Genomic DNA, 14,287 nt, shown 5'->3' with positions numbered 1-14,287 from the left:
AGGCTGGTATCAAACTCCTGTCCTCAAGTGATCCACCTGCCTCAGCCTCCCAAAGTGCTGGGCTTACAGGTGTGAGCCACCACACCTGGCATGATTGCATCTTGACTTCTGAGACCTGCAGGGGCCAAAATCTTAGGGAACCTATATTCTCCTGTTTAATTGTAGGCCATCAGTGCTTTGGTGAATAAGATAAATAAGATGATGTTGGGGCAGATAGGGCTTTTAGCAGCCTGAATTAGGGGAGGGGTTCTTCTGGGCCCTCTGGAAATTTACCAGATCTTATCAGATCTATAAAACAAAATCCCATAGACATTGAGTTGGATAAAATAAGGCAGGCACAGGAAGTATAAACTGTATGATTCCATTCATAGGGAGTCCAAAAGCAAACAAAACTAATCTACAATGTTGAAAATCAGAATATTTCTGATTTTCTATCTGAGAAAAATATCCTTCTGATTTTTCTGTTACTTCTGGGATGCAGTATTCACAAGGAAGAGGGAAGGGCCACAAAGGAATCTTCTAGGGTGCTGGAAATGTCACTATTTTCAACTGGGTAGGTTACATGGGTGTATAGATATAAACACATTTATAAAATTCTTCTCACACTTAGAGTTGTGCACCTCACACATTTCACGGGTTCTACCACAATGAAAAAAAAATCCATCTCAAAGACCCCACAAATATAACCGCTGGTCTCCTTTTTGCCCTTTTCCTTGAATGAATGAAACCAGTCTTTTCTAGAAAGATACAAGAATGTTTCTTTTCCTTTGATTACCAGACCCCTTAATGTCAGAAGAAGAAGCACTGAAACATTTTCCTGCTGCTTTGAAAGGCTGCTAACCTCTGGTCTGGACTAGGGCTGTTCAACAGAATTCTCTGCAGTGATGGAAGTGTTCTTTCTGTGCTGTCTGGGATGGTAGTCGCTAGCTGCACGTGGCCACCGAGGACTTGAAATTGGCTAGTCTAAAAAACATGTGCTTTAAGGGTGAAATACGTGCAGGATTTTGAAGATTTAATATGAAAAAAAGAATATAAATGATCCCAATAATTTTTACATTGGTTAAATATTTAAATGATAAAGGATACATCAGGTTAGGTAAAATGTACTATTAAAATTAGTTTCACCTGACCAGGCATGGTGGCTCACACCTGTAATCCCAGCACTTTAGGAGGCTGAGGCAGGTGGATCACCTGAGGTCAGGAGTTTGAGATCAGCCTGACCAACATGGTGAAACCCTGTCTCTACTAAAATACAAAATGAGGAGTGGGGGTTCGTGGGTGCCTGTAGTCCCAGCTACTAGGGAGGCTGCGGCAGGAGAATTGCTTGAACCCGGGAGGTGGAGGTTGCAGTGAGCCAAGATGGCACCATTGCACTCCAGCCTGGGCAACAGAGTGAGACTCCATCTCAAAAATAAAAATAAAATAAAATTAATTTCACCTGTTTCTTTTTTTTTTTTTTTTTTTTTTTTTTTTTTTTTTTTGAGACGGAGTCATGCTCTGTCGCCCAGGCTGGAGTGCAGTGGCCGGATCTCAGCTCACTGCAAGCTCCGCCTCCCGGGTTCACGCCATTCTCCTGCCTCAGCCTCCCAAGTAGCTGGGACTACAGGCGCCCGCCACTTCGCCCAGCTAGTTTTTTGTATTTTTTAGTAGAGACGGGGTTTCACCGTGTTAGCCAGGATGGTCTCGATCTCCTGACCTCGTGATCCGCCCGTCTCGGCCTCCCAAAGTGCTGGGATTACAGGCTTGAGCCACCGCGCCCGGCCTTCACCTGTTTCTTTTTAAATCGTTTTGAATGTAAACTAAAATTGAGAACTTTGATTGTGAAATTAAAATTTTCCATTTATCTAGAAATTTTTAGAAAGACAGAAATATATAGAAAATTTCAGAAATGTTATCTAGAAAATCTATTATCTAGGAAAAAAAATTATTTTTTTTTTGAGATGGAGTCTCACCAAAAAAATTATTATTTTTTTTGAGATGGAGTCTCACTCTGTCACCCAGGCTGGAGTGTGGTGGCACAATCTTGGCTCACTCCAGCCTCCACCTCCCAGATTCAAGTGATTTTTGTGCCTCAGCCTCCCAAGTAGCTGGGAATACAGGCATGTGCTACCACACCCAACTAATTTTTGTATTGTTATTAGAGACGGGGTTTCACCATGTTTGCCAGGCTGGTCTCGAACTCCTGACCTCAAGTGATCTGCCTGACTCGGCCTCCCAAAGTGCTGGGATTACAGGTGTGAGCCACTGCACCCGGGCCTATCTAGGAAAATTTTAAATTTCATATGTAGTCCACATTCTATTTCTACTGGACAGCACTGGTCTAGAAGTGTAGGTTGGCCATGGGTGCAGCCTACCTCCCAGCCTTCCTCAGACTTTACAAGTGATTGCCATTCCTATCCCCTCAGTTTTTCAATCATTCTTCCTTTATTCCTCCCAAATCTCAGAGTGGTAGAGTGTAGGCCACTTGCTAAGCTGGGTGTATCACCTGGGGAAGCCTGTTTAAAATACAGGCACTAGAGAACCCTCTCCATAAACTCTGATTTAGAAAGACTGGACTGGGACCTGGGATCTGCATTGCCTGGGAATCTTCATTTCTACCTTGGTCCTTAGGGAGTCCCCATGCAGCCAGGTATAGGAGCCACTGATGCAAAGAACTCTGTACTGGGAATCCAGGGACCTGGCTCTAAAGCTATTCCACTGACTGGTGTGTGACAGTAGGTCCGTTTCTTCCCGAGTCCCAATGAGGGACTCGGTTTCCTCATTTGCAAAATGAAGAGGTGGAGCGAGCCCCCTTCCAATTATAGTCCTCTGGCTATTTGCTTTCCTGGGGGTATCTGTTGTGTGTTTCTCATCTCTTCTCCATTCCCTCTTTCACGCCTCCTCATCTTCCCCAGGGCATTCAGAAACAGGCCCCCAGGCTCCTGCCTTCCCGTTTCCCTAGCCATTCAGAGCTCTCGTCCTGGCCTCCACATCCTGCCCCCCCGCCCCGCCCCCGCCTCAATGCAGTCTTTCATATCTGCCCACCTCGCTGCTCCCTTTGCTGTCTCATTCTCTCCTCCTCGCCTCTGTTTAGTTCTTTCTTTGCTGCCATTGCCCCACGCACCACCATGCACCATCTCTCTCTCTCTTCTGGGTTGTTCTGTAAAGGTCACCTTGTTTATGTTGCCCTGGCAAGCCAGAAGTTTCTCTCCCTTGCCTTTTCTGCCCACATGCTTTACCAGTAGTTATGGTCAAGTAGAACCCACATCTGACTCTTAATACAGTCAGACTCATTAATTCTGGAAGAGGTCTCCTCTGAATTTGAAAACTCCTTTTTAAAGTGCTTGGAAACATTGGCTTAATGGATGGATGCCTCTTGGTACCCCAAGGAAGAGCTCTGCACTCCTGCAGAGTCTCAAGCCCTGCCCTTTATTAGCTGTGTGACCTTTTAGCAAATCATTTAAACTTTTCAGCCTATGTTTCTTTGTCAGCCAAATGGCAGTGATCATCACAGTAATAACAATCGCTATAATTTATGGAAAGCTTATGCTGTGCCAGGCACCAGGCCGTGCATTCAACACAAGTACTGTTACCTGCTCATTCATTTTACAAATGAGGAAACTGAGGCTCAGATGTTAAGTGGCTTGCTCACAGTCATGAAGCTGTGAACATGATGGATTGATTAGAGAGTGAAACCCAATCTGTTAGATTCCAAAACCCAATGGTCTTGACCTCACCACACTCACTTTTCATAACATCTGTCTCCTAAGGCTACCAAGATCATCCATGCAGCATGGTAGTTAGCACAGTGCCTGGCACATAGTGAGTGCTTAATAAAAGTTCATTATGACTACTATTACTATTAACTTGAAGTAGGCTAACAAAATGCTGCACGCAGGGACTGTGCTGTGCTGTAATAAACCAAAAAGAATAAATCATAACACTGTTGTTTAGATGTCTTTGGTACTTCTGAAGTGTCTATGGGCTTATGAAGATATCCCTCATACCCAGAATAATGATTACACTGACTTATAGGACAGCCACTTCATTAATTGATGCACAAACTTAAAGTGCAGCCTGTTACTGTAAGGAAAAACAAAACAAAAACCAATGCCTGGTTAGGATGTAGCAAAATTGAGTAGAAAGAATACTACTCAATTTTGACCAGGGGCCAGGCGCAGCAGATCACACTTGGAATCCCAGCACTTTGGGAGGCTGAGGCAGGAAGATTTCTTAAGCCCAGGGGTTCAAGACCAGCCTGGCCATCATAATGAGACCTTGGTTTCTAGAAAAAGTTTAAAAGATTAACTGGGCGTGGTGGCTGGCACCTGTAGTTCCAGCTACTTGGGAAGTTGAAGCAGGAGGATTGCTTGAGTCCAGGAGGTCGAGGCTGCAATGAGCTATGATTGTGCCACTGCACTCCAGCCTGGCAGTAGAGCAAGACCCTGTTTAAAAAAAAAAAAAAAAAAAGAAGGAAGGAAGGAAGGAATAGATGGATACACCTAGGTTTTGGAGCTAGAAACACCTTGGTGGCTGTGTGTCCAGAGGAACCTCTCTGACCTCAGTTTCCTCACCTACAAAATGTCATTAATGTAGAAATTGGAGTTGCTGTAATAACTAAACAACACCTGTGATATACTGGATCTGTGTCTTGCCTACAGAAGGGGCTCAGCAAAGGGAACCTGTTTCCTTGTCCCTCTGAGGTTTCTCCATGTTTAGAGGTTGATGAGAGCACTGAGAAAGTCAGACCATAATTGTCTACCACCAGCCTGGTGCCTGAAGCCCTGTCTCCATGAGGGTGTTTATCTTGCTGGTCTTACTCTTCTCTTCTCTCCCCAAATCCTCCAGAAACATCTGTCTGTCTCTGCTTCAGTTGACTCTTTGTCTTCCTTCTTAACGTTCTTCCTTCTTGAAGTTCTTGCTATGAGTGTGGAAAGTCACCCATCTCACACAGAACCTTTTCCCTTCTCTCCCTGCAACCTCGCAGGTCAGACGTCTGGTTTCTGCTCCATCTTCTCCCACTGGCCCACTTCCTTCAAAGAAGACCTGTCTCCCAAACACCACCAGCAAGAGGGCAGCACTTGCCCATCTTCCTGACCTTACAAAATTTAACGGGAAAAAATTGACCTGTTCCAAAACAGGAACCTTGGGCTCTAGCCTTAGTTTTGCCAACTTGCTAAGCCTGAAGCCTCTGGGCCTCAGTTTTTCTGTCTGTCAAATGAGCCAAGAAAGATCTGTTTTCTATGATTCCATTAGCACTTGACTGTATGCAAGTAGCAGAAATGATGTTTCATCTGTTAAATGGTTTTGAGTAGTTGCTGTGTGCCAGGCACAGTGTTGGACACTGGAAAGACAAGAGTTAAAAGACAGCCCTTGCCCTCAAGGAGATCAGAGTAGTGTGTAGTTAAATTAACAACAGCAACAATCGTCATAATAAGAACAGCCAGTATTTATTCAGCACTTATTATATGCTGGGCCCTTGCTTCAATTCCTCCCTATAATGGGAGGCAGAACCCATTTTACAGAGGAAGCAATTGAGGCTTAAAGAAGTTAAGAAACTTGCCAGGCACTGTGGCATGCACCGGTAATCCCAGCCACTTGGGAGGCTGAGGCAGAAGGATCACTTGAGGCCAGGAATTCAAGGCTGTAATGTGCATTCATTATGCCTGTGAATAGCTATTGCACTCCAGCCTGAGCAACATAGTAAGACTCATCGCTTAAAAATTTTTTTAAAGGAAAGGAAGTTAAGAAACTCACCCAAGATTACAGAGCTAGCTGGCCCATAGAGTGCAGAGCCTGCTCCCTTAAACACTGAGTTTTGGAGCCAAACCTGGAATCCAGGCTCCATTTCTTTATTTAATCACTGCTGTCTGTGGTTTAATCTCCAGGACACAGCTAGCCCACGGACAACAGAAAGGAAAAACAAATGAAAAAAGAACATCTGCAATCGTGACTAAACATTTCTTAGAGCTGACAAAAGATAGGAAGAAAAAGTGAAATGATGATGATCTTAGCTTCTTGGTGTTAAAGGACATTTTAACACATTTTCAGGCCAAAATAAAAGATTAACACCTCCCTGGAAACAAGCAAGCAAACACACATGGGCTCTGGAATCCGACAGATGTGGGTTCAGTTCTCTGCTGCCACACAAAAGCTGTGTGGCTTTGGAGTGCAGTGGCCATTCACAGGCATGATCATTACATGTTACAGCCTCCAGTTTCTCACCTCAAGAGATCCTTCTACCTCAGCCTCCCAAGTAGCTGGGATTACAGGTGCAAGTCACTCTACCTTGCTGAGTCACAATAAAGGGCATATGGTAAAGGGTAGCAAAAACAACCTCTTGCCATGTATTTAAAAACAAGTGACCGAAGTTGCTAACTTTCCTTGTCCTCTTCCTTTCCCCCCACTCCCCACCCCGCATTCTACCCCATGCCTCTGGCTTCCAGGAATCCTGACCTCTGTGAAGAGATCCTGGCATTTCTGGTCCAACCCAAGCCAGAGAACCATTAAGAAGGGGCCTTCATTCTGGATTCTCCGACGCAACACCGACGTCCCAGCTGCGACGTACTGTCACTGATGAGAGACTGGGAAGGGAAAAGCATATATATATAGATATATAGAGATATAGATATATATACAGGAAACACCGCGTCCTTGCACTGCTGCTGGGGCTGGCAGAGCAGTTGGCCGACGGCAACAACCGACATCTGAACACCTACATTTCCTTTGCAGACAAATTGAAGAACTGGTGGGATTTTTTTCAAGAAAAAAAAATTATATAATAACTATAATCCCTTGCTCACTCCTTTCCCCCGCCAAATAAGAAACGCAAGCCAGACCACGATGATTGTAGAAGTCCCTCCCACCCTGGTTCTGCACGTTACAGTTAGCAGACGAGCAATTCCATTTGTTCTTCTCCAGCATTTCTGAGGCCCACTTGAATGCAAAGGAAAACACTCGCGCAGCAAAGCAAGAGAAGTCGCAGCAGCAAGACACGCACAGTCAACCATTTTCCGAGAAAGAAAGAAAATTCCCCACTTGGAAAGAAAGAGGAAGAACACTGGATTCTTACTTCCTGGATCTTGACACTGGGCTGCAAAATTCACCTGCCTCTCTCCCACCTCCCCTCACCCTCAACTCTCAATGTCTTGCTGTCATTTTCTGTCTCGGCTCCCTCCTCCCCCTTCTCCGGCCCTACACCCCTCACCCTCTGTGTCTGGGTCCTGCTGAGGGCCACTGCAGATGACTCTCCTTTGAAATGAGAAAAAGAAAAGAAAGCAAGAACAGAAAACGAAGCCACAGGAAGGGAAGTAGACATTGTATGTTTATGGTTTCTCATTATGAAGGTGCAGCTTGTAGGAGGTTTGTACGGATGTGCTTTTAAGTTATGTATATTGCATATAACAGGAAAAAAATATTAAAATAAACAGTGCTGGTAAGTATGAAGCTGACATTCTAAAATTATAATTATCTGACTGTGATTGATGTGTCCTGAGGTTCCTAGATCTCACTGAACTGGCCCAGCTAAGGAGACCTGGACTCTGGGTGTGGGTTGGCTCACAGTAGGGGCTGACGGGTTCAGTGTAGTAATACTGTGTGTGGTGTTTGTAATTGGTTGATTGGTGGGGAGCGGTGGGGGCCCCTAATGGAGAGGTGTGGGTTTGGCAAGAAAGAAGCAACACAGATGTTGTCCCCAAAATGCCAGTTCGAGACACCTTCTCCCTGCCCCCCCGGTAGTAGCAGTCAGGACCTGGTCTGTGCTCAGGTACCGGGTCCCAATCTGGGACTCTGCTGCTGAAGTTGCCACAGTAGAGGTCCCTGGCTTAGTCCTTATCTCCCTACGGGGCTTGCCTTGGTTTTCAGTCTTTTCTGTCTCTCTCTTTTTTTTTTTTTTTTTTTTTTGGCCACATCCTGCCCTTCCCTGACCCCATTGTAATAACCAACTCCATATCCAAAGGGAGGTGGTGCTCCCAGCCATTATAGAAGATGATGGCTTTAACCTGACTGTCTAAAAATTCCCAGCTCAGCCTTTTCCTCTACTTTCTTCCTTGTTCTGAATCATTTCTTCTTCTCGGGCCAAAGTAGCTGTGGTAAGGAGGCTGCACGGGGCAGACCCTGAGAGATAAAAACTGCATTTGCAAAGGCCTCCCCTGTCCCAGGACAAAGTTGAGAGTGACGGGCAATGTTGCTCAAAGGCTCCAGCTCTTCATAAGACCTTGGCTTGGAGACCTCCCTCTTAATCAACATCTGATCTCTGAGCTTGTACCCAGAAATTGCTCCAAGACCACAGGAGCCCTTCAAGAAGCTCACATCAAAAGTTTGGCATTGCCCTCTGCCACACATGGGCTTCCTCAGGCTTGTCTGCCACAAGCTACTGCTCTGAGCTCAGAAAGTGCCCCTTGGTGAGGGAAAATGTCCCACTGCACTGCTAATTTCTCACTTCCATTTTACCTCCCAGTCCTCCTTTTAAACCAGTTAATAAATTCATTCCACAACTATTTACTGATTACCTGCTTGTGCCAGGGACTATTCTCAGGCTGAAGAAGGTGGGAGGGGAGGGTGGAGCCTGAGAAGCCACCTGAGCCAGCTTTATATTTCAGCCATGGCTGGCCCATCTGAGAGCATCTCCCCACTCTCGCCAATCTATTGGGGCATTGCCCAGGGGTGCCTCCAGGCAGCCCAGGTTAGATGCGTCCCTTTGGCTTGCTTGTCAGTGATGACATATACCTTAGCTGCTTAGCTGGTGCTGGCCTGAGGCAGGGCAGGAAATCAGAATAGCATTTGCTTCTCTAGGCAAATGGGAAGTTCAGCGGGGCAGCAGAATCAGCGGCATCCCCCGGGTGCAGGCCGGTGAACCCACTCCAACTCCCCCTGAGTGCAGCAGCACACTTTCCATACACCAGGTTCTTTCTACAATCCTGGTGGAAAGCCACAGAACCTTCTTCCTGCCCTTCTTAACTTGAGAGCTCCCACTCGTTCTGGGTCAAGAGCTGGAGTGGTGGCTCCAATCCTCTCTGGGCCACTTTGGTCTAGGAACTCATCTTTGCAGGAACCAGGAGTCCTGAGCACACTGGACACACCTCAGAGGGAGGATCCTTGTTCTGGATTTTGTACCTGGCTTCAGGGCAGGGATGAAGTGACCAGGCTTAGCTTGTGGAGTTTGTGGGCCACCAGGGCTTGGGGAAATTGCCATCCTGTGGATGCTCTGACCTCCCTTCTACAGAGACGCAGGCAGTGCCACTAGGGAGGAGGGGACCTGCAAAGCTAGAATCTAGGGCACTGTTTGCTCCCCATCCTCCTCTTTGTAGAGAATAGAGATGTTTGTCTTGTCTGTCTTCAACCTACTTTTCCTTTTCTCTTTTTCGTTTCTCATCCTCTCTGTGCTGCCTCTCCACCCAGGAGGCCATGTAGCATAGTGGAAAAAGTCCCTAAGGGCGGTTAGGAGTTCTGGGTGACCATCCTGGCTCAGCTCCTAACTCACCATGTGACATCAGGCTATCCCTGTTCCCCCTCTTGGGCCTCAGTTTCCCGACTTGCAAAATAAGCAGAAAGAACCAGATGCTCTCCAGGGTCTTTTTCTACTCTGCCATCTCATGGATCTTCATTTTCTCTTGTTTTGTTTTCTATGGATCTTTTCCATCTGAGGGTACAGGAAGTGCCAGGACCTGTTTCAGTTTCTGAATCCTGCAAGCACATTCCAAGACTGGCCTGAAATTGCATGAGCAACATCACTCGAAATAATTTTTTTTTCCAAAAGCACCTTAACAACCAATTGCAATGCTGTCCTGTTCCTTTTTACTCACACCCTTCTCTCCTCTCTCGTCCCCATGCTCCCCCACCTCAGTGCTCCGTGCTGTATGCGTGTGCTCTCTGTTCTTGTATACTCAATAAAAGTGAAATAAATGTGTTTGATGCTGAACCATACTTCCTTGGCATCCCTTCTCTCTCTCTCTCTCTCACTGTCTCTCTCTGACCTTGGCTACTGGTACAAATTGGCATTGTGGGAAGGGCTAAAACTGAAGTGGAGACATCCCAACTTAGAACATGTTTATTCAACAAATGTTTGGAACTCAAGGTGGTACAGGCCTTGGGTGACTCTCCAGGCACAACACAAACAAGACAAAAGTCCCTGCCCTTCATGAACTCACAGGCTAGTGGAGGAAACAGATGCCAACACAGGCAAACAGTTGGTTACAGAGCGATCATCACTGGGAAAGAAATATATAGGGAAAAGGGAAGGAGGGTCACTGAAGGAGACCACTTTAAATATGGTGGCCAGGTAAGGCCTCCCTGAGGAGGCGATCTGTAAGTTGAATGAATAGAAGGATCAATTGGCCGGGCACGGTGGCTCACCCCTGTAATCCCAGCACTTTGGGAGGCCGAGACAGGCGGATCATGAGGTCAGGAGATCGAGACCATCCTGGCTAACATGGTGAAACCCCGTCTCTACTAAAATAATACAAAAAAATTAGCCGGGTGTGGTGGCGGGCGCCTGTAGTCCCAGCTACTCGGGAGGCTGAGGCAGGAGAATGGCATGAACCTGGGAGGCGGGGCTTGCAGTGAGCCGAGATCGCGCCACTGCACTCCAGCCTGGGTGATAGAGCTAGACTCCATCTCAAAATAAATACATAAATATATACCCGAGCATTTCCTTATACTTTCAAATACTAAATACTTCTTTTCTTTGGAAAGGTAATTCATTAAATGATACAAAGACTATGCAGTGAAAAGTGATTCTTCACCCTTCTCCAGATTTCTGTCTCTTGTCAGAGGCAACTGCTGCGAGGAACATTATGAATCCTTCCCTGAATTTTCCTTATAGGTCTCATTTAGCAATCTGTTATCCCTAGGGTTCTGGAATAGGACTTGGTTTATAAACAATGGGTCTTCATATGATTCCTCAGGACCCCGTACACCCTAATCCATATTTCTGTCTCCCATAAAGGACCATCCTCTCTGCTTTTGTGGAATAATCAAAGGTAAGTTCACCCAGATCAGTGTTTTTCAACTGCGTTGAGAGTGGGGAAATGACCCCTCCTCCTTTGCTCCCAACCCCCGCCCCGGGGACATTTAGGAATGGTTGTCACAACTGAGGGATGCTACTAGCGTCTAGTGGGTAGAGGCCAGGGTTGCTGCTAAACATCCTACAATGCACAGGACAGCCACATACAACAAATACCTATCTGGCCCCAAATGTCAATAGTGCCAAGGTTGAGAAATTCTGATCTGAATGGACATGAAACCCACAAGGTGGGACTCCTAGGCCACCATCTACAGCTTCTACATCCATTGTTCAGTGTCCTGGAGTCTTGGAGAAGATGGTGAGCCCAACTAAAACAGGGAGCTTTGAGACCAGACCACAGAGCTCAGCACTTAAGACTGGGAGTGGGGAGGGGTGGAGAGGGAACTGAGTTTCTTCATGCAGGAAATGAAACTTGACAGGACAGGCTGAGATTGATAAGCATGACTGTGACTGATGGAGGCTGTCTCTGGTTAATCCTGCAGTAGCTCATTGTGATTAACCATGACTGCAGGGCCCGGTCTAGTCTGCAACCCACTAAAAGATAAATTTTGACCGAGACGGATTGGCGTATCCGGCTGTCACTGAGGAAATGTGACAGACAAGCTAAGGAGCAGCAGCACAAGAGATAAGAACAGCCATTGGTTTGCATTCTAGCTCTGCCGTTCTCTGGCTGTGTAACATCTCCTTGAACCTCAGTTTTCTCTTCTGCAAACTGGGAATACACATACCTTACTAGGGTTAGTGCAAGGATTAGAAATACTCAAGTGGGCTGGGTGTGGTGGCTCACGCCTGTAATCCCAATACTTTGAGAGGCCGAGGTGGGTGGATCACCTGAGGTCAGGAGTTCAAAACCAGCCTGGCCAACAAGGTGAAACCTGGTCTCTACTAAAAATACAAAAATTAGCTGGGCATACTGGTGTGCACCTGTAATCCCAGCTACTAGGGAGGCTGAGGCAGGAGAATCGCTTGAACCTGGGAGGCAGAAGTTGCAGTGAGCTGAGATTGTACCACTGTGCTCCAGCCTGGGCAACAAGAGCAAGACTTTATCGCAAAACAAAAACAAAAAAAGAAGGCAGTCCAGGCGTGGTGGCTCACCCCTGTAATCCCAGCACTTTGGGAGGCTGAGGCAGTGGATCACCTGAGGTCAGGAGTTCGAGACCAGCCTGGCCAACATGGTGAAACCTTGTTTCTACTAAAAATAAAATAATTAGCTGGGCATAGTGGCAGGCGCCTGTAATCGGGAGGCTGAGGCAGGAGAATGGCTTGAACCCAGGAGGCAGAGGTTGCAGTGAGCCGAGATTGCGCCATTGCACTCCAGCCTGGGTGACAGAGTGAGACTGTGACTCAAAGAAAAAAAAAAAAGAAAAGAAAGAAAGACCCAAGTTGCCTGCCCTAAAATCACATAAGCCAATTCTTTGCAATAAATCACTTAATATAGATCTCCTACTGGCTCTGCATCTTTGGTGGAACCCTGATTAATAGTGCAGGGTTAGACTCACAAATAGAAGTGATTTATTAATACCAAATTATCATCATTATTAATTAAATGCATAATATATGTACTCAGCTGAGCTTTTGTGCCTGGCTTTGTGCTCGGTTCCAGGGAAACAGTGAGGAACAAGACAGGCAGCTTCTTCCCTCGAGCGTTAATAGCCTGACTAAGATGTTAGGACTTGGCCTGCCGGAAGGACGCAGGGTCAGAGGGACTGAGGTGGTGACTGCTGCTCCTGCAGCAGCAGAGGCTGACGCTGGTTCTCTCTGGGCTGGGTTTCTGAGGCTCTCCCCGAGGGCTGAGTGTGACTGGAAGCTGAGACATTGTGACCCGGATAGAGACTGGCTGACAAAGACAGTGACCGAGCGCCTGACTGGCTACTACTGAATAGTAGCCATTGGTACAAGTCTTGGTTATGCTTTAGTGACCATGACTGCTTGCGCCCAAAGTAAGATGGCTGGTGTCTGTGTTTCTGGAAGGGGATATAAAATGCAAAGGTTAATGAAAGTTGTTCACAGTTCAGAAGCTAAAACGAGAAACTAAGAATAGCAAAAGGCAACATTGCATCCGGCGGAACCTGCAGGTACGGGCCATTCTTCCCGCGACCCAGGGCTCGGCCGGACCGCTTTCCCCGTGGCTCCAGTCAGACGCCAAAGCGGGAGAACTTCCGGTGCGTTTCCGCGGTACCAGAACGTGGGGCGAGGCGGTGAGTGTGGCCTCCTGGCCTCTTTTTCCTTTCCTGATTCCCTGTGTATGTGTGGCCGGGCCGCCCCTCTTCTCGGCTCAGAGTCACGGAGTGCCTTGAACTAGGCCCACCTCGCTGGGGCGGCTGGTTCTCTGCTTGTGGGACGCTGGTGTCTCTGGAGGCCCTTCCTGAGAAGCCGTCGCCAGGGCTTCCCGGGTCACACGGAGTTACTTCGCGTTTTTCTTAACTTTAGAGCCTGGGGGCCGGAGACCCTGATTGCACTCGACCTGGCTCTGCCCTGCTCTCTGCGTGACTTCCAGTAAGGTCTTTCCCCGAATTGAGCTTTTGTTTCTCGTTTACAAAATGGATATCATACTTGTATTAAATAAATATTTACTAGGCGTCGAATCTGTGCTAGGGATACAGCAGGACTCAAGTCTTGTGGCGATGACAGCTCACAATCAAACATCCAAAACTGCAGTGGTGATCATTGAAACGGAATGGTACAAGGCACCCCACGGTATATCACAGGAGACCTGATCTAGCCCCAGGTCAAGGAACCTTTACTGAGGAGGTGAATATTGAGTTGCGATCAGAAAAAAGGATTTGACCGAGTGGGGAGGGAAGAGTTTTCTATCTGAAGAGAGAGAGCCTCCAATTTCAGGGTCTGAAAGAGGCCGTTGTGGCTGGAACAGAGAGCTTGTGGGGGACCATGATGTGAAACAAGCTAAAGGGGTTGCCAGGGGTCAGACCGTGCAGGCTTTGTAGGTAATAGGAAGAATTTTGGTTTTTCAAGAACCAGGTGGGAAACCACTCAGAAGCTGACATGGGTGGTGATGTGATTAGATTGGTATTTTGAAAAGGTTACTTCTCTTGAGTGGAGAATGGATTGAGGAGCAAGCACTCTGGGTGAGAGACGATGGTAGCTTGCATTAGGGAGGTGGTGGAGAGAAGTGGATGGATGTGACTTTAGGTGTTCCAGGACTGTGAGGAACTCACAGAGCTGTCAGTGACAGAGGTTGGTAGACTGCAGAGTTCTATGCATATTTAATAAACCTTTTCCTAGCATCTCCTCTGTGCCAGGCCCTGTGCCAGCTGCTGGAGATAT

The 14,287-nt window shown here is 47.0% G+C and overlaps 2 protein-coding genes across 57 annotated transcripts in view; both read left to right on the top strand.

Annotated features, from left to right (window-relative positions):
- Window positions 1-9,903, top strand: part of LOC105496287 (erythrocyte membrane protein band 4.1 like 1) — a 140,539-nt gene extending 130,636 nt beyond the window's left edge. For 27 of the 50 annotated variants that reach the window (XM_071079406.1, XM_071079421.1, XM_071079407.1 and 24 more), the window contains one exon: window positions 6,426-9,903. In XM_071079406.1, coding sequence (XP_070935507.1) covers window positions 6,426-6,434 — 9 coding nt within the window. In that variant the 3' untranslated portion in view covers window positions 6,435-9,903. The remainder of the gene's footprint in view (window positions 1-6,425) is intronic. The other 23 variants (XM_011766568.3, XM_011766566.2, XM_011766565.3 and 20 more) reach the window with 1 other exon arrangement.
- Window positions 9,904-12,829: 2,926 nt separating this feature from the next.
- Window positions 12,830-14,287, top strand: part of LOC105496292 (AAR2 splicing factor) — a 35,152-nt gene continuing 33,694 nt past the window's right edge. For 4 of the 7 annotated variants that reach the window (XR_011613383.1, XM_011766594.3, XM_011766588.3 and 1 more), the window contains exon 1: window positions 13,071-13,200. The gene's annotated coding sequence lies outside the window, so the exon portion shown is untranslated. Of the gene's footprint in view, window positions 13,499-13,547; window positions 13,754-14,287 lie in introns of those variants that run through there. The other 3 variants (XM_071079388.1, XM_011766589.3, XM_071079387.1) reach the window with 3 other exon arrangements.

The sequence above is a fragment of the Macaca nemestrina genome, chromosome 15 (assembly GCF_043159975.1).
Source record: "Macaca nemestrina isolate mMacNem1 chromosome 15, mMacNem.hap1, whole genome shotgun sequence".
Lineage (NCBI taxonomy): Eukaryota > Metazoa > Chordata > Mammalia > Primates > Cercopithecidae > Macaca > Macaca nemestrina.
The sequence above is the reverse complement of the archived record's forward strand: the minus strand, read 5'-3'. Positions and strand labels throughout refer to the sequence as shown.